The 18545-nt window shown below is 48.3% G+C and overlaps 5 protein-coding genes across 6 annotated transcripts; 3 read left to right on the forward strand and 2 right to left on the reverse strand.

Moving 5' to 3' along the window:
- Positions 1 to 118: 118 nt before the first annotated feature.
- Positions 119 to 722, forward strand: LOC135342003 (uncharacterized). Its single transcript, XM_064538696.1, has 3 exons — positions 119 to 261; positions 314 to 465; positions 570 to 722. Exons 1-3 carry the CDS (start codon positions 187 to 189, stop codon positions 601 to 603), a joined length of 261 nt encoding a protein of 86 aa, XP_064394766.1. The 5' UTR covers positions 119 to 186; the 3' UTR covers positions 604 to 722.
- Positions 723 to 763: 41 nt separating this feature from the next.
- Positions 764 to 15319, forward strand: LOC135341856 (uncharacterized). Of its 2 annotated transcripts, XM_064538532.1 has the most exons (30): positions 764 to 1309; positions 1468 to 1573; positions 4282 to 4486; positions 4843 to 4941; positions 4994 to 5140; positions 5199 to 5258; positions 5308 to 5409; positions 5538 to 5681; positions 5741 to 5813; positions 5909 to 7000; positions 7854 to 9454; positions 9536 to 9751; positions 9898 to 10152; positions 10249 to 10446; positions 10493 to 10723; positions 10782 to 10868; positions 10932 to 11152; positions 11201 to 11429; positions 11488 to 11652; positions 12398 to 12676; positions 12710 to 12755; positions 12808 to 12978; positions 13036 to 13070; positions 13137 to 13214; positions 13997 to 14159; positions 14343 to 14467; positions 14526 to 14684; positions 14741 to 14857; positions 14934 to 15029; positions 15097 to 15319. In XM_064538532.1, the coding sequence occupies exons 1-30, from the start codon at positions 820 to 822 to the stop codon at positions 15178 to 15180; spliced, it is 7074 nt and encodes a 2357-aa protein (XP_064394602.1). In that variant the 5' UTR covers positions 764 to 819; the 3' UTR covers positions 15181 to 15319. The 2 variants fall into 2 exon arrangements, with proteins under 2 accessions (XP_064394602.1, XP_064394601.1); XM_064538531.1 differs by having other exon boundaries at positions 12398 to 12755.
- Positions 1622 to 4091, forward strand: LOC135341895 (kelch-like protein 40a). Its single transcript, XM_064538578.1, has 2 exons — positions 1622 to 2922; positions 3078 to 4091. The coding sequence occupies exons 1-2, from the start codon at positions 2077 to 2079 to the stop codon at positions 4002 to 4004; spliced, it is 1773 nt and encodes a 590-aa protein (XP_064394648.1). The 5' UTR covers positions 1622 to 2076; the 3' UTR covers positions 4005 to 4091.
- LOC135341938 (dynein regulatory complex protein 9-like) lies at positions 15275 to 18541 on the reverse strand. The gene is made up of 9 exons (XM_064538631.1): positions 18342 to 18541; positions 18154 to 18280; positions 17914 to 18097; positions 17639 to 17720; positions 16166 to 16261; positions 15794 to 16018; positions 15700 to 15747; positions 15547 to 15648; positions 15275 to 15478 (listed from the first exon to the last, which is right to left on the reverse strand). Exons 1-9 carry the CDS (start codon positions 18483 to 18485, stop codon positions 15347 to 15349), a joined length of 1140 nt encoding a protein of 379 aa, XP_064394701.1. The 5' UTR covers positions 18486 to 18541; the 3' UTR covers positions 15275 to 15346.
- Positions 16356 to 17605, reverse strand: LOC135341960 (uncharacterized). The gene has a single exon (XM_064538653.1). It carries the CDS (start codon positions 17364 to 17366, stop codon positions 16476 to 16478), a length of 891 nt encoding a protein of 296 aa, XP_064394723.1. The 5' UTR covers positions 17367 to 17605; the 3' UTR covers positions 16356 to 16475.
- Positions 18542 to 18545: the final 4 nt, after the last annotated feature.

Below are 18545 nucleotides of genomic sequence, written 5' to 3' on the forward strand. Positions count from 1 at the left end.
GATCTATAGTCAACAGCTAGCAAATCAGGTTCTCTTCAAGTCAAGCATCTTGTGCAACTCCTCCTATAGTTGCAACTGTACTGACTGTACGCGAGCCTTTGCTCCGTGGAGTGCATTCCCAGCCGTTATTGGCGATTGTGTGAGCTAGCCGGCCAGCTTTGGATGACTCTGATGCACTAAGATAAGATGGTGTTGACCCTAGCTTGGAAGGTGGTGCTGGTGGCTGCTGCTAAGAAGGCCACAGTGTATGCGTTGGGGAGGGTAAGTGCAGCAGTCACTATAGTAACCATGCCATTAGACCACCCCCTTACAGACATATGGTTTCCCCCGAATATATCGTCGTATGGTAGAGTTTAACAAGAGGAATTTATCTGATCGCTCGAGGAGAAAAACTATTCAGAGCAAAGTCAAGTACTTCTTTAGAATTCCTAACAAAGTTGGCAGCAGACTGGCTGTGTGGATGTGGTAAGTGAACCTTGGCTGTGTAGATACCTCATAGTGTGTACAGTCCGTGTTCATACCGTCGTGTACCTTTAACAATTGTTCACATGCATTTGCTGTCACTGCAGGGGAGAGGAGGGTTTGAGGTCTATCAAGAAATAGATATATCCAACCATCCCAACTGTCAGAACAAACCCTCATTACCAGTTAGCTGTTTCATCACCCTCCCATATTGTTGTGTGTGTTACTATTGTGCGTGTACTGCATTTCTTGTTTGTTTATACTGTTGTTGATGAGGAGGTGACACGCCCCTTATTAGCTGCATGAATAGTATTGAGCCCCACCCACCTTAGAGCGCTAGTTAGCTAGCTTACAAAAATGCCTGGAGCAAAGAGAAAGCTATTAGAGATATGCAGCGAATGCAAGCACTCTTCCAAGCCTGCTATCAATGCAGCCAAGCTGGGGCATGCTCAATGCCTCACCACTGCTTACAGAGATCTGGGAGCCTTCAATGAAAGGGATGACTTTGGTGCCACGCCCATACATTTTGCTGCAAGGTTTGGGAAACTGGAATGTCTTGAGTGGCTAGTTACAAGAAGTGGAGTCTCTCCTAACGCTGTCTCCAGGAATGGAGCTACAGCTGCACACGATGCAGCAGCAATGGGGCATTTAGGTTGTCTGCAATACCTGCTCAAGACCACCAAGTGCTCAGTGCATGACACCACCTCTGAGGGAGCTACAGTACTACACATGGCGTGCAGGTTTGGGCGGCTGGACGTAGTCAAGTGGCTCATGGAGTTCTCAGACTGTACCTCTGGAGAGAAGGGAGCTAACAACGTCACACCAGTGCATCTCTGTGCGGCCAAAGGTAGCTGCACGAAAGGGGGAGGGGCTCGCTAGCTGCACACAAGGGAGGAGGGGCTCGCTAGCTGCAAATGCACGTGGCTGTAATGAGTGGGCGTAGGACAATGGCTGGCTAGCTAGCTGAATGGTGAATGAAACAATGATATTATGGCCTACCTGCAGATCACCTGGACTGTCTCAAGTACCTAACTGGTCACTCTAGCTATGTTGCCAATGAGCAGACTGTTCATGGTGCCACACCTCTCTACTTTGCTGCCCAGGAAGGATGGTGAGGATCAGTATCCATATATGGTAGTGGTGTATACAGAATGTTTTGCGAGCATCAAACATATGCAAACTTGTGCGAGTTTGATCATTTCGCAACAATATTATTACTAGTAAATATACACACGATCCTTGCCAGAACGCAATATGCAGATTGCAAAGGGTCAACTTTTGCTGATTCGCAAAGGTTTTTTTACCCGCAAATATTCTAATAATAATGAGTGAAGCTCTACCTGTGCTAACGTGTTGTCGTTAGTTGGCATGTATTTCTCCTGTAGTTATTCATGCACTCCTGCTTATGTGTACAATGCAGTCATTATGCCACGCCCACACTAATGCCCACACTAATGCGTAAGAAGTTTGCCAGTTTTCCAATTCCCTGAAGTAATTATACCAATAATTATGTGTAACAGTGGTGTGTATTTGTGGTGGGTTGAGTTGTTTGAATGTAAACTGCTAGTCTTGTAAAAAGCAGGAAGTGATGTGTTTATTGTCAGTTGTTCAACAATGGCAGAGCCTTTAGAGCTAGCTAGTGTTTATGAGACTGACAGAGTGCTCAATAGCACACCTCTCTCTGTCAGTGTGGAGGTTCAGTACCATGGCCTCGGTTGCCTAGGAACTAGATACAAAGCACTAGGTCCTCTACAGCCACAGCAACTAGCACAAGTCTTGCAGCAACAACTGGACACTCTCTCTCGTGTAAGGCATCCAAACATTGTCCAGTTCCTTGGCCTGCACTCCTCGGCTCCTGACCTACCTCTCATTGTTCATGAGCTGCTGCCCAAATGCCTGACACAATGTCTGGACCACCCTCTCCCCCTCAGGCACAGTCTCTCCATACTACATGATGTGGCTCTGGCCCTCAACTGTCTTCACCATCAGGCCATTGTGCATGGAAGCATCTCAGCGGCTAACATTTACCTCACCAAAGATATGACTGCCAAACTATTTGAAGTTGGTACAGCCTTTGTATTGCGTGCAGTGCAATGTGACTACCTCCAGCCCACGACTGTAACTGACATTCGCTCCTTTGGTACTGTAATGCAAACAGTTCTCAACTCTACAGAAGACATCTCCACTGCCTCAGTCAAGGAGCTGGTCTACAGTGTAGTGACACGGTGTTTACAAGCTGACCCTCTAGACACTATAACACTCCTCTCAAGTATAGCCTCCATACTGAGCAAGCTGCCCTCACGAGATGTGTCAAGTCCTTTGGAGGCTCTGTTGAATAGACATCACAATAACTTTGTGTCCGTAGACTCGGCAATTGACCCAGACCCCCCACCAGGGTTGACCCCCTACAGTGACGAGGAGAACCCCCCACTGCTAAATAGACAGTACAGCATTTCACAGGTACAGCACCACCACTCACTGTACATGTTGTGTGCATACTAGGACAGCTATTATCCTTGTAGAGGTTTCCTGTATAGGTGGGAGTAGATTGTAATTTTGCTCTTATCATATTCATTGCCTATAATAACATGTGATTACTTGCACTGTCTTGTCAGTTGCAGGACGGTTTTGTGGAGTGGAGGCGTTGTGCTGATCTCCCAGTGGCCGTGTTCCAAGCAGAGGCTACTCTTATCAATGGACGTGTGTATGTGGGCGGAGGCAACACTGAGAGTGAGAGCACTGCAAACATTATCTACGAGTATGACCCTTGTTCTGACAATTGGAGGGGCCTCCCCCCTGTCAATGTTACATTGTTTGGACTCGGCCAATTGGAAGGGGAGTTGGTGATAGTGGGTGGTCGCTCTGGAGTGAGAGTATCTGATCTAGTGCTAGTGTTCAATCATCTCACGCAACGTTGGAAGCTGTCTCTCCCCCCACTCATCACCCCTCGCTATTCAACCACCTGTCTCTGTCCCGAGGGTGCACTCATTGTTTCCGGGGGACTCTCTCAGGCCGGGCAGGTGGCCAATAGCATTGAGGTCCTGGCGGTGGACCAGTTCACTTGGACTGTGGTCGGATATTTGTCTCGTTCTGCTTCTCTCTGCTACCCCAGTGCAACTCGAGTGGCAGATTCCTTCTACCTCTTGGGTGGTTATACGTCCGACACAGCATGCAGTGTGTCTAGCTCCAGCCACTGTGCTGCCCTCTCCACCCTCCTTCCCTCTGGTGACCTCAATCCTTATATATGGCATGGCCTACCTGACACTCCTCACAAGCAAGCCACTGCTGCCACGCTGCATGGCTACCTCCTATCACTAGGTGGTTGCACACAACCTTACACTAAGCCAGTCCACAACTCCATACACGCTTTCTCCCCCTCGCTCAACTCATGGGAGCTGGTGGGTACACTACCTCATGCCGTATGTCACGCTACAGCTGTTGCCATGGGAGACGAGATCTTACTGATTGGAGGGTGGGTTGAACCCGGCAAGTTCAAGAGGTCAAACGCTATATACCGTGGACAGTTTGTCATGCAGAGATAACTTTAACTATAGTGTTGTATCAAGTTACATTGTCTTTTGAGTTAAATCTTTTTTGTAATGAGATAATTATTTTGAGTAATGTTCCTGTGAGCTAGTCATTCCAATGCCATCAGTCAGCGCGTGTCTGCGTTGCTAGGGAACTGAATTCCATCCTGAGTGGGTGTAATGTTATGTTGACCCCCTGCAGTGTTTGACCTTGCGTGTTTACCCCCTGCAGTGTTTGCCCTTGTGTGCTTACCCCCTGCAGTGTTTGACCTTGTGTGTTTACCCCCTGCAGTGTGAATGCCCTCCAGTGGCTAGTGGAGGAGGGTGGGGCTGACCTCTACCTCACAGCTTCTGATGGGATGTGTCCAGTACATGCAGCTGCTCAAGCTGGTCATATAGCGTGCCTAGAGTACCTCGTGGAGAAGGCCTCTGTCCCTGTGAGACACAAGGCCAACGATGGAGCAACTCCTGCTCACTTTGCTGCTGCCAGTGGACAGGTACATACATCACGACCCTGCATGTACATACGTCACGACCCTGCATGTACATACGTCACGACCCTGCATGTACATACGTCACGACCCTGCATGTACATACGTCACGACCCTGCATGTACATACGTCACGACCCTGCATGTACATACGTCACGACCCTGCATGTACATACGTCACGACCCTGCATGTACATACGTCACGACCCTGCATGTACATACGTCACGACCCTGCATGTACATACGTCACGACCCTGCATGTACATGTTTACTTTCTGTGTTGATCTTTCTATAGCATATGTATCCGTGTGTGCCCAGATGTCAGCAGTCAGTATACAGTATATCATGTGTACATAACTGCAGGTAGAGTGCTTGGACTGGATCATCAACCATGGCGGTGCCTTCTATGATCGGGACAACCTAGGTGGTACACCAGCTCATGATGCAGCTGAGCAGGGACAGGTAGGCTCAGTCAGTGTGTCATGAGTGTGTCACATGACTATCACATGACTAGACCTCGGCACTCAAGCTCCTATTGGATCGTGGGGTGGACATGGACACGGTTGACTATGAAGGATTGAAACCATTGGACCTAGCACGGGACAACAACCATGATGAATGTGTGCAACTGCTCTTTAGGACCATCAAGCCTAATCTACTAGTGAGTATAATTATAATTATATAGCCATCACCCTTCCACCCACCACACACCCTCACAGGAGTCACTCACTCCACACCAGAGCCTTAGTCGAGGTGCCACACGTGACAGTCAGACATCAGTAAGAACATAGACCACCCCCTGTATATGTATTGACCCTTGACCCCCAGATGGAGCAGGCAGCTAAGCAACGAGCGTTTGAGCAAGCCATGTTAGCAGGCGTTCCAGTGGAGAAGAGGGAGGCTATCTGGCAGAGAGCTCAACAGAAGGCAGTGAGTGCATCTGCATATGTACTAGCAGTGTAGTACTACATGAAATATGGTGTGCAATTTGTCCGTTTCTGAGAAAAAGCGTGGGCTATATAATTATATATGGGTGATTTTTCTGGGAACATGTGCAGTCATTTGTTGAGCCTGGCTTGAAGCAGATCCTGGATGGAGGTCCGTTGTCTGCCCCGCCCCTTGAGAGCACCCCCTCCTCCGTACACCTCACACCAGTCAGCTCAATGAGACACTCCAGACACTCCACAAGGCTGGATAACAAGGTACACTAGCATGGGTTTAGAGATACTACAGTCAGATAATGCATGTCCTCTGTTACCAGGACGACCCGCTGAGTCTCAAGCCCCGCCTACCTCTCTCCCCCGAACTGTTTCAACACCCTCCAGCTAGTACTGGTGAGTGTGGTGTGTGGTGTGTGGTGTGGGTGTGGGTAGTGTGTGTGGTGTGGGTGGGTGTACTGTGTGTGATATTGATTGTACATTCACTGCAGGAAATGCTGTGTCAGCAGAGATGCAGAGTACAGCAAAGAAGGCTCCACCCACTCAACGGCCCACCTCCCCTCAAGCCAAGAAGCAACCACGAGCCACTGGACCCCCAGCAAAGGTGTCTGTAAAGAGACCCCCTCCCAAGAAACAAGTCAGGAGACCAACATCACCACTCCCCAAGAAAGTCGCTACTAGACCAACATCTCCCCCCATAAAGAGGCCAACATCACCCCCTGGAAAGAGGCCAGTATCGAAGATATCAACATCACCCCCCGCAAAGAGGCCAACATCACCCCCTGGAAAGAGGCCAGTATCGAAGATATCAACATCACCCCCCGCAAAGAGGCCAACATCACCCCCTGGAAAGAGGCCAGTATCGAAGATATCAACATCACCCCCCGCAAAGAGGCCAACATCACCCCCTGGAAAGAGGCCAGTATCGAAGATATCAACATCACCCCCCGCAAAGAGGCCAACATCACCCCCTGGAAAGAGGCCAGTATCAAAGATATCAACATCACCCCCCACAAAGAGGCCAACATCGCCCCCCGGAAAGAGGCCAGTATCGAAGATGTCAACGTCGCCCCCTGCAAAAAGACCAACATCAAAGAAGCCAACATCGCCCCCCATAAAGAGGCCAACGTCACCCCCCGGAAAAAAAATACAATCCCCCAAAGCTGTCAAAAGCCCTCCTATGAAACGAGAGGTGAAGCGACCAGCTCCCAGCAAACCCCCTGCTAAGAAACCCCCCACTACAATGATCCCCACAAAGAGACCCCCCAGTAAGCGGCAGTCATCATCTTCCAAGGGGGAGAAGAAACGAACCTCTACGAACACTAAACCATCGCAGCAAACTGAACTGGCGGTTGCCCTTAGCAACGTTCCTGGTGATGTCACAACACAGGCGGCCAATCAGAAGATCGAGCAGTTGCTCAATGACAGCTTGGTACCCCCTACCGCCGCAGAGGGGGGGGCACTATCTGAGGAGAGGCCACTATCTGATGGAGGGTCACTACCTCTAGGAGATGTGGAAGCATTTGCTGAGAAGATTGTGGAGCTAGTTATTGAAGAGTCCATTGGTAACCAAGGTAACCAAGGTGAGTGTGTGTGTAGCTATAAATGAAGACAAAGAGGGATTGGTAACGGAAGGAAGTGCCCTCGAGTATTATCCGTGATTCTCCGCAGTTTTAATTGAGGCTTACTTTAAACGTGGAAGCTATCACATGAGTTGAACATCAGCTTATTCTTTCAACAGCCATTAACTTGAGTACCGTTGATCTAATATCATAAATTTTATGATTTTCTGAAAGATGTTTCAAATGATGTATTTCAATCCAAAATTTCGTTGGGACCATAATTTGTCATTTTTCGGCCTCGGACCATAGGCTATATATAATCCATGGTATCGCCAAATTGGCAAATACTTTTATCTCTCAAATACGAAGTTTGATGACACCATTTGAAAGGTCTTTTTTTGAGCTTTCAGAAAATCATAAAATTGTTGACATTGGATCCACAGAATTCAAGTTATAGCAGCTGAAAGAGTCCCCGAACCATTGATTAAATTGTGGAGGGGGAACATCTTTCAACAGCCATTAACTTGAGTACCGTTCATCCAATGTCAAAAATATTCTAATTTTCTGAAAGCTTAGAAAGAGACCTTTCAAATGATGTGTTTCAATCCAAAATTTCGTTGGGGCCATAATTTGTAATTTTTCGGCCTCGGACCATGGGCTATTATTATCCATGGTATCGCCAAATTGGCTCAAATATGAACTTTGATGACACCATTTGAAAGGTTTCTTTCTAAGCTCTCAATATTTAGATCAACGGCATGCGCACTGAAGCTATGGCTGTTGAAAGATGTTCAATTACCCCCCCCCCGGCCCCCCCTCCGTTTAATCAATGGTTCGGGGACTCTTTCAGCTGCCATAACTTGAACCCTTACAGATAACAGCGCAAAGGAAGTTTCCACTGGCCACCTTGAAGGGGAAATCCCTACTGTTGAAGGGGAAATCCCTGTCTTGGAGGGGGAGGTGGTGTTACGGAGCAACAGCACGAGTGAGCAGCCTCCAGCGAGGAAGTCAGGGTTCAAGGAGGAGGCTGTCATCAGTAAACCCCCTCTCAGACAAAGCCTCAAGACAGGAGATGAAACGGTCACAGTGACCTTTATTCCCAAAAGCTCTCATATCAAGACCCCCTTCCCTGTCACCCACCATCAGCTGTTGACAGCAAATGACCTTGAGTCCCCAGGGGCTAGTGATACTGAGGGAGATGCAAGGGACAGCTTCTTCACTACACCTGGATACGATCATCTTAATGCTGCTAACTTTGATGACTTTGGAACTGCTGTTAAAGTACGACCTATGGAGGTAGACAAAGATAAGAGCGAAGATATGACACTTGATCTGGATGAAGACAAAGAAGCCACAGATTGTCCAGTTGATCTGGCCGATGGTACTACCCACCAGATACCTGAGCCTAGTGGTGACCCCAACCAGCCCGCTCCAACCAACCAGCTGCCTAGTGGTGACCCCAACCAGCCAGCTCCAACCAACCAGCTGCCTAGTGGTGACCCCAACCAGCCAGCTCCAACCAACCAGCTGCCTAGTGGTGACCCCAATCTACCTGTAGATACACCCACCCCTACTGAGCCAGCTCAGCTGCTTAGTAGGTGGAGCAATACACATATCCTCGACAATATCGACTCCATGGGCAAGAAAAAGGCAGTAAATAACGACACGATTGAGCAAAAGAAAAACGTTGGTTCTGATGTGCTGAAGTTAATGAATCGTTTCCAAGACAACCGAAAATCACAAGCCAAAGACGAGGCTACCAAAGCAGCCAATCAGATTGTAGCCAGTTCAGTCAGCGATCGTCTCAAGATGTTTGGGGGTGGCGTCAGTTTCCGCTCTGAAAACCCCGCTGAGCCCCCCTCTGGGGGTCGTGGTCGCTCTGAATCCCCCGGTGACTCCCCCTGTGCCAGTCGTGATGCCTCCCCCGGACACAGCAAGACACGACGTAGTTCCAGTGCACAGAGTGTGACAGCGTTTGAGACAATAGCAGAGGAGAGTCCGAGTGGAGGAGAGGGGGAGGATAAAGTGACCCCCCTGCCCTCTATACAATCAACCCCCAGCAGGAGGCACTCTGAGGAAAAGCTGCGATTGGACGGACTCAAACTGGAAGATCTTGTCAGTAGTAACAAGAATGAGAGTAATGGAAATAAGAGCCCCTCTCCCCCGTCCCTGGGTCAGCGGCGGCACTCTGGGGGTGTGGTCAGTCCTCTCCTTATCTCCTCATCCCCTAAGACCAACAGAGCATCGATGCTATCCTACAGTGGCTCTGAGGCTATGGCAGTGTACATGAACTCAGCTAGACTACCACACCTCGACCATCTGAGAGAGAGGAATGACAGGGAGGTGGGCATCACCGTGGATACGAGGGTGGGGCTACTCCTGGCACAGCCTAGAATGACGGGGGACAAAGTTCCTGTCGAGTTCAGGTCTGTTGATTTTGGGGACAAAGGAAAACTTCATGTCTGGAAACAGAAGGTGAGCTAATAGCTAGTGCATTCCACCATAGATACATACACTCAGGGTTTGTGTGTTGATGTATTGCCCACCCCCTCACAGGCTGGCAGTCTCAACAAGCTTGCTTCTCTCGACTCACTCTCTTTTGAACCCAAGGCAGTGTTCCTGTTCCTCCACACACCCACACACGGCCCACACATCCACACAGTGTATGTGTGGGTGGGTGCTGGTGTGAGTCACTTTGCTGTCCAGTCTGCCTACCAGCACACCATGAGGCTCATTCAGTGCACACCAGGGAGACCCCTCATCATCAAAGAAGTGTGTGACTGTGTCTGTGCTGCATGAGTATTGTATAGTAGGTTATCCTAGGTGTCCATTATTATGGCAGTAGAGTTGCAATGCAATGTGTGTGTGTGTGTGTGTGTAACAGCATCTCTAAGCCCTTCCCATCCCACCCCCGCTAGTTCCAAGGTCATGAGTCCGCTGGGTTCCTGGCGGCCTTGAGGAACGCAGGGAAACAACCATCTGAGTTCCATCAGAGCTACCTCAATGCTAACCTTAAGACCAGTGCACTTGTTGTGTATAAAGACTCCTCCTTTAAGACCCTCACTGCCCCCCTGGACAAGCTGACCTCCCCTGCCCTCCTGGATACTGCCGTAGGGCTGTGGGTGTGGTTACCTGCCTCCTACTGGGGACAGTCCCCTCTAGAGATATCAGAGGTACGACATAATGTTATACCATCATTCAAACTCAAAACCTTCACTGTACATGCATGTGTGTGCCTAACCCTGTGTGGTGTGTGTACGTGTGTGCAGCTTTACATATCACAAAATAACTACCCCAAGTGGACGCCCGTCACCGTGGTTACAGAGGGGGTGGAGGCCCAAGAATTTGCAGTTCACTTCTCATCATGGCCGTGGGTAGATCTGTCCAAGGGTCAAAGGTCGTCTGAGCTGCATCTACCAGATGTGCGACCTCCACTAGTCACCTATCCAGCCACTGGGCAAATCAAGGTAAAGGTGTTGTAGTGTCACAGTATTGGCACTATATTGATTGTAGGCATGGCGACTGGAGGGTGGTGGGCTGACTCCAGTGGACCTGGGAGAGCTGGGTGTGTTCCGGTCCACATCACTCTACCTAGTTCAGTACTGTTACCTCAAGCAGAGTCAGCTGTACACCTGGATGGAGGGGGCGGTGTACGTGTGGGTGGGTGCGGGACTAGCAGGGAACAGGAGGGCCCTCGTTAACCAGGCACTCAACAAAGTGGAGTCTGTTACAACCACTCAACTGGTTCGTTGATTGTCATGTGTAGACTAGCTATAATCTCATTGGTTGCTCTCATGTACAGCCGGTGGTGATAGTGCCTGAAGGGTTGGAGACTGGACAACTGCTCAACCTCTTCAAGGGAAAGTGTATCATCCACAAGAGCACACAGGTAACACCCACACACCTCACACACGCCCACACTCACACACACACGCCCACGCACACCTCTCAGGAGAATGGTGTTGGACTGTATCGTGTGTCAGGGACCAGTCTACTCACCATGAAGGCCGTGGAGGTAACTCCGCCCACTGTCACCTCACTCAACTCTAGCCACACCTTCATTCTTCGTGGCCGAGATGGGGTGTGGTTTGTGTGGGCGGGACAGTTCTCAAGTGCGGCCCAACGGAGAGGTGCCCTCATAATTGTCAAGACACTCGCTGCTGACTCAACAAAGTGAGTGACTAGAATCACTAGTAGTGTTGAGTGTTGATTGTCTCACAGGCCTGTTGTTAAACTAGCGGAGGGTTTGGAGACGGGAGAATTCTGGGCAGAGCTTGGAGGGAAAGGGAGACATGCGCACTTTGACCCCCAGTGCAGTCCCCCCTACCTCCTACCGCACTTGTATGACTGTGAGAGTAGTAAAGATACGACGCTCTTCATTAGCCAATCACCCACTAGCAGGGGGGACCTCAAGATTGACCACGCTTACTTACTCTCGTACAAGGAGCAGGTGGGTGGGGTTGTCACTATATAATATGCCGTGTGACTATATAACTCTCTGCGTACAGCTGTTTGTGTGGACAGGTGTTGACTGGAAGGGGAGATCCCCTCTTCTGTTGGTAGAGGCCTACCTGTGTCAGTACAGGTCGCGTCAATCAGAAGAGCAGTGTTTGGTGACACTGGTCAGTGGAGGGAAGGAGGGAGAGACTTTCTGGAGGTGGTTTGATATACAGGTACAGAGGTCAGAGGTCATTATTTACCCTATCTAATCATGTGTTTAGATCAGGATTGTTTTGGGGTCAAATGTTGCGGAAAAAACCGTGTGCTGTTATAAATCACTAGCTAAGTTTCAGAGGCCATAACTTGTGTTGCGAATATTATGATTTCCAACAATAGATAATTATTATAATATTAATAAATTAATAGATAATTATTATGCATGTATTTGGCAGATGAGTCATTTGAACGTAATTGGCGGTTTTTTATTTGGTGTCTCAGGCATGGCTACTACAGCACTGACGTTGTGTCCACTGGAAAAACTTTAAAGGGAAGGTACCATGAAAAAATTAGCTTAAAATGTTCTTTGTGAGGTAACTTCATTTTTTCATGGTACCTTCCCTTTAATTTTACAGTTATAAATTTGGCGATCTTCGGTAAATTCTGCCAAATTGCAACACTCACAAAAATTTTCCAGTTACATTTAATTGTACTACAATATTGGGCTTAGACCAGTAATTTGTTTCTGGTCCAAATTGTAAAAAAAGCGTGGAATGTAAGTGGATGTTTTTTCAAAATCAAGCCTGTTTTCGTAGCAAGTTTGAGAGGCCATAACTTTCCCCCGTTTGAAAGGTCTTGTTTATTAGCAGGAGTACATTGCTATTAGGAATCGTGCTGTCTATTCAAAATGAAAAAGCATGGGCTAACATTTTACAGTATATTTGAATGCATGTCGGGATGGCTAACATTTGGTCTCCTCAGAATCCCGGAGTGACTCCGCCCCCTGAGGTTCCAGTCATGAATATAGCCCCGCCCCCCTCTGAGGACTTTGACCCCTCAGACAGCATGGTGGCTGTTGAAGAGCACACAGAACACACACCAGCTCCTGTTGAAGACCTCCCACCAGGACCTGTTGAAGACCCCCCACCAGGAACCTCAATGGAGGATGGGCGTCCATTGTCCCTCACACCATCGCAAGTGGTCACTGTTGAGAGAGTGGAGACTCTCCAATCAGAGCTGACAGACCTTGTAGAGGCTGAGGCTAGTGTGAGCTGTGATGGTGTGGAGGGGGAGGCTAGTGTGAGCTGTGATGGTGTGGAGGGCACCTCCCCCTTGAGAAGTGAGACTATCCATTGTGGTGGAGTGTTTCATTACATCTCTCATGCATGCAGCGAGTGAGGCCATTCAGCAAATGTCTGAACTGGTCAATGGACTGGACAACATGATACAGATTAGTGCCACGCCTCCTCAAGAAGCCACACCCACTGGTATAGAGTGTGCGGAGGCAAGCTCTGTTTCACTGCAAGTACCACCTGTAGACAGTCTGCTGGATACTCCCGAAGGTGTGTGTGTGTGGGTGTGTGCATGTGTGTGTGTGATCAATCTATTGTTGTGTGCAGATGATAACTTGCCCACTCCACCGCCAGTCATCAAGGTAAGCTCCCACGTGTGTGTGTGTGTGTGTGTGGGTGTGTTGTTAGATCATGTGTCTCCTTTGTAGAAGAGTAAGAAGCAGTCCCTACCACCATCTCCTGCCCCATCTCCTGCCACACCTCCTGCCACACCCCCACCACTCTCTGTGAGTTATATTGTGTGTACAGTATACAGACGTACTATACACATTATCACAAATGTTAAAGCAAAAAAGCAAACACTGCAGAGCTTGTACAGTGGATTGTAGTGCACTTGCAAACCACAATTTTGATTGTTAGATATGAATAATATTATCATTAATCAGGGCCAAAGACTGAAAGGGGAAATTATATTTAGCGTAGTTATTTCGGCCATTTCTGATTCTACAAAATGAATAATTCTAGCACATATCTGAGAACAAAAAAAGACAGAACCTAATCTACCAAAAAGGGTAAGTTGGGTTGTCGCCCGGTTTCTGTGAAACTTCGTTTCACAGAAACCGGGCGACAACCCAACTTGATTATGTACTTAACAGGAGTATAATGCATTCAAAAGTTAGGGAAATTACTTATTGATTTGTAAAGAAATGAAGAAAAGTCCCCCAAGAGGGAATCGAACCCACGCCTTATCTATCATATGATCTACGAAGCCACCACCCTAACCACTAAGCCACTCCCAGTTTTAGGATTATCTAAAATGGTTTTGCTGTTAGGCAATTCTCTGTTGCAAGTGCACTGCAATTCACTATAGATAGTGGTCCCACAGTGACCAGTGACCACTGCAGAGCTTGTGTGGTCCCACAGTGACCACTGCAGAGCTTGTAGTGTGGTCCCACAGTGACCAGTGACCACTGCAGAGCTTGTGTGGTCCCACAGTGACCACTGCAGAGCTTGTAGTGTGGTTGAGTTTATACAGTCCTTGTGTGTATACACATGCACACTCCCTCAGATGTTGGTGGAGGTGGAGGTGGAGGCAAAGGGCGTGACAGTGGAGGTACGGGTGAGAGAGAAGGCTCCTGTCATCACTCTCATGTTTAGAGCTGCTCGCTCTGCAGGACTCTCCCTCACTACCAACTCTGCTCTCTTTGAGGTGGTCCCGTCTCTCAAACTATGTAAGTCCCACCCACCACACACTCACAGTGGCTAGTAGCCCCACCCACCACCCACTCACAGTGACTAGTAGCCACACCCACCACACACTCACAGTGACTAGTAGCACCACCCACTCACAGTGGCCAGTAGCCCCACCCACCACACACTCACAGTGACTAGTATTGACCCTCCCTCTACTATAGATCGCTCCCTAGAAGACCATGTGCTGGTACGAGATGTGATAGCTGTCTGGCCTAAGAAAGATCGACCTAAATTACTTCTGAGGGAGTTTGCTACTAAGAATGTCCTGTGGAGTGACAACCCTCCAGTGAGTGTCCCTCCATACACACGCCCACACACACACACACACACACACACACACGTAGATCTCAGGCAGAGATATCAGTGCTTATGTAAAGAAGGGGACTGTACCACAAGTGAGCTCCAAGCTGTTGTACAGCAATAAGGGGGCGGGGCGTCTTCCCTGGAAGGAGGGGAAGTTCTCATTGAGGACTCTTGGTATCTACACTGTCACACAGTCCAAGGTACAGTGTGTGTGTGTGTACTTAGTGCACCTTTACATGACCTCCTATGTGTGCAGAGGAAGAACAGTAGCGAAGTGTCACTGATGACAAGTTTAGACCACACCCTCTACATCCCACTAGTGGTAGAGGGGAACTACTACACGACAGCTACACCCTACACCTTCATCATGAAGGTACCCATTACCCCTCACACACACACACACACACACACACACACACACACACACTCATCACTCTCTTTGTTTACAGCCTCCCAACTCTTGGCGTGAGAAAGACCTGACATTCTACAGTGCCCCCAGCCTGCCAGTCATGTCTCAGTGGATCCATGTCGGGAGGCTGTTCAAGGTAGCCCCCACCATGTGTGTGTGTGCATGTATGTGTGTGTGTGTGTAATCTCCCCTCCTTATCACAGCATGGGGTTCAGCTGAAGGCCAACTACATTGCCATGAAGACTAGAGTACAGAAACAAGACAGGAAGGAACAGGAACAACCATAACCTAGCACAAACTAATTAACCATGCAACCTATGTATAACTAAGTAATAATAATTATTATGACATGCATTATAATTATGATTATTTTACTTGACATTACGTGTTCCAAAACTTTTATAATAATTATTGCTATTGTGTGAAGAGTTATGCATGCAAAGGTCGTTTAGTTCATTTCTTCTTTTTCTTTCCTTTCTTTCCTTTCTTTCCCTTCTTGCCTTTCTTTCCTTTCTTGCCTTTCTTTTTCTTGGAGTAGGGTCCCAACTGTTTCCTCACCATCACTCCCTTCCACCAGGCCTGTACCTGCACACACAAGTACAAAGTACAATCAGCTACACACACAACACCTGGCAGAGTGGTGGACTGGGTACCTTAGTGGCAGCTTTGGCCTCTCTCTCTGCTTGCTCTGCCTTGAGTCGCAGCTTCTCCTTGAGCAGTCGATGTTCCACCACCACTTCATTGAACTCATTGTACTGTAATATAGGGGCCGTGGTATAACACAAGCTAGTGTATATATCCCTAACCTGCTGAGTCAGCTCCTCTAGTTTCATTAGACCACTTGCCTTGCTTTGCTACATGTACACACAATAGTTATAACATTGCATTAGCCACACCCACCTTGAGTTCGTGAAGATCGCGTCCCTTCATCTCGATGTCTTGTTCGTGTCTGGTCATCCAGTGATCAACCTTCTCTGCCAACTCTTCGTAATGTTTCTTGAGGTAGGCCTCAATACGCCCACTCACACACGCCTCCTCTGCTAACTGTTGCTCTAGAGTCCCCTCACTCTCACGCAGTGACCCCTCACTGTTGCCATGCCGACGCTGCAACACCTCCACTGTCACCTGTACACACACACACACACACACACAATGGAGGGGGGATAGCAAAATAATTATTTCAAAAAACTTTTTAGAAAGATAGAAATAGGCCAGAATGTGGACCAAGGACCCACAATCACCTCACCCTTGTGCTACATACATAGCTATTACCTGTGACTCTTTCTTGACATACTTAGCCTCAAGGCTTGTCTTGGCTTTGAGCTCTTGTAGCTGGTCCCTGAGGTGAGCAATCTGCTCACTCAGCTCCTGTGTGGGTGAAGAGAACAACGTGAGGGTGGTATCAGTGAGAACCACTGAGCCACAACCATCACCTAGTGTGCATACTCCCACAATAAGGTAATTGCAGCAATGAACACAATCAATCAATCAGTGGTCATTATAAAAACAACTGTACCATAATATTATTATATTGAATAAGTGAATAGTTATTATGAACAAACACAGTCACTAAATACACAATTCACTTGACGTATAGTTCAATTCTCTCGAGGGGCACATCTTCTTCACCTCTATTCCCGGCACAGATACGCACCTCCAGATCATCACACGAGGCGGTGGGGAGGGCAGCACTGAAGTATGGTGGGTTGTTGCGAGCACAGCAGTTGTTGGTGGACCGACAGCCAGTACCATCCCATAGTGGGTCATCCTTATACAGCTGGATCCTTGTGTTATCATGACTCACTACACCACTCTCACAGAAATAGTTACTCCCTACGAATGGTGGCACTTCTGGCATAGAGCTGACACAGGGACACACTTCATCTGTGTCATGTACTTCACCAAGGCCCGCAGCAAATGTCCACACATGTTCTCTTTGTGTCACACCACCTCGACTGATAACAACACCATCCATGAATGCATCGTCTAAAGTCAGATCTTGGTTGAGGGTATACTTCTGAAATGCATCCGTGCTACCGTACTGATAAGCTCTGACCAGGCCACAAACTTGATTATATTGAAGTTCTTGAGTAGAGAAGAAGACAGAGGTACATTCAAAGCCAGCAGGCCGTCGACACAGCCTTTTATTACTGCCAGGAATGGAGTCATTGACCCAGCCTTGAGGACAAGAGTGAGAGGAATTAGTCATGTCGAGATTAGCCACTTGTGTCCAGCCAAGTCCTTCACAAGGAGAAGGGGAGAGAGAGGCTTGCAACTGAGGCAGGAGGGAATCGATAATGGTGTCTAGATCAGCACTGACTTGGTTCACGGCTTCTTGGGTGGATGGACAAGAGCCGGCTGTGTTAGTGAGTACTTGTCCAGGGTGTCTCCTAGGCAAGCTATGACAAGTGGTGCACTCGCCAGCTACCAACACACTTAGTAGGTACGTAATAATGAGAGCTACACACTTCATGATGGAGCTAGTTACTGAATTATAATGTGCGTGTGTGTGTGAGTGAGTGAGTGGCTTAAATACATGCTGCTAGGGGGACATGGCTCATTGGCATGGGAATGGTAATAAAGGCAGGTGCAGAGATGATGCCATGGGAAGGAAATTTAAAAGCCTCACAGTTAAGTACTAATATGTATGTGGCCTATTCAGCAGCTCATTAACCAGCACCGTACAAGGGTCCAGTCATCACATTCCCAGACTGTAATTAGATTATGAGAGGAGTCATCACTCACACTCAGTTGGTCCTCCTTGTCCCTCCGCAGCTCCACCAGTTGTTTCTTGAGCTGACGCACCCTCCTCCGACACTCCTCTTCCCTGCCACAACACACAGCAAGAATCATGAGAGGCCATACACTGATCTTATTATATCAATAAATCATGATACACCACCGATCTTAAATCAGTGATAAACTTCTCTAAGAATAACTTGACTTGAAGTATCCACATTAGAAATGCTCCCATCAACACGGTCACCCATTAGTATTAGTGACAGCAGTCTGTTTCTCACCTGAGTATGGTTTGCTCCTTGTGATGCTTGTCCTCATGACACTGTCTGAGTCTGGTTGTGAGCTGTGTAAAGGTCCCCTCACATGACACCTCTCTCAGAGCCTCAGTCATAAGGTCCTCCAGAAACTCACGATCACCCTGTAACTTGGCCATGTTCTCCTGTACAGCCTTGGAGGTCTTGGCAGCTACACACAAGGTGGGCCGGGGTACTCAGAGGGTTATTATACGCATGTACACTCACCTTGAGCAGTGGCATTGAGGCTATGTGCATGGTCTCTCAGACTACCACCCTCCAAACCCATCCCTTCAAATTCTGCCTCTAAATGACGCTGGCTCTCCAGAATCTGTTTCAGCTCATCACCCATCACCTGGTGAAACCATAATTATCATGTCAAGTGTGTAGTTGTGTGTGTGTGTGTGTTATCTTACAGTGTCCACAGCAGAGGGCTTGTTATGGGAGGGCATGATTCCACCCAGGATGGCCAGTTGATCTACACAGTCTTGTAGGACGGCCACCGCAGCCTCGCGGTCAGCAGGAGACAATCGCAGACTTTTAGAAGTCGCCATTTGCATTGTTGTACAGTCACCATAGAGACCACTTCAGCTTTGAAGCTTCTTCCAATAGACTACCTT

The sequence above is a fragment of the Halichondria panicea genome, chromosome 9 (assembly GCF_963675165.1).
Source record: "Halichondria panicea chromosome 9, odHalPani1.1, whole genome shotgun sequence".
Lineage (NCBI taxonomy): Eukaryota > Metazoa > Porifera > Demospongiae > Suberitida > Halichondriidae > Halichondria > Halichondria panicea.

Bases quoted from the DNA above. Each gene is read 5' to 3' on its own strand.
- LOC135341960 (XM_064538653.1), bottom strand. From the start codon at position 17,366: ATGAAGTGTGTAGCTCTCATTATTACGTACCTACTAAGTGTGTTGGTA.
- LOC135341938 (XM_064538631.1), bottom strand. From the start codon at position 18,485: ATGCAAATGGCGACTTCTAAAAGTCTGCGATTGTCTCCTGCTGACCGC. The intron at 18,281-18,341 runs GTAAGATAACAC...TGGTTTCACCAG, and splicing joins AGCCCTCTGCTGTGGACACT to GTGATGGGTGATGAGCTGAA. The intron at 18,098-18,153 runs GTGAGTGTACAT...CCTTGTGTGTAG, and splicing joins CCTCAATGCCACTGCTCAAG to CTGCCAAGACCTCCAAGGCT.
- LOC135341856 (XM_064538531.1), top strand. From the start codon at position 820: ATGCCTGGAGCAAAGAGAAAGCTATTAGAGATATGCAGCGAATGCAAG. The intron at 5,682-5,740 runs GTACACTAGCAT...CTCTGTTACCAG, and splicing joins CCACAAGGCTGGATAACAAG to GACGACCCGCTGAGTCTCAA. The intron at 10,724-10,781 runs GTTCGTTGATTG...TCTCATGTACAG, and splicing joins CTGTTACAACCACTCAACTG to CCGGTGGTGATAGTGCCTGA.
- LOC135341895 (XM_064538578.1), top strand. From the start codon at position 2,077: ATGGCAGAGCCTTTAGAGCTAGCTAGTGTTTATGAGACTGACAGAGTG. The intron at 2,923-3,077 runs GTACAGCACCAC...CTGTCTTGTCAG, and splicing joins GACAGTACAGCATTTCACAG to TTGCAGGACGGTTTTGTGGA.
- LOC135342003 (XM_064538696.1), top strand. From the start codon at position 187: ATGGTGTTGACCCTAGCTTGGAAGGTGGTGCTGGTGGCTGCTGCTAAG. The intron at 262-313 runs GTAAGTGCAGCA...ACCCCCTTACAG, and splicing joins CAGTGTATGCGTTGGGGAGG to ACATATGGTTTCCCCCGAAT. The intron at 466-569 runs GTAAGTGAACCT...CTGTCACTGCAG, and splicing joins AGACTGGCTGTGTGGATGTG to GGGAGAGGAGGGTTTGAGGT.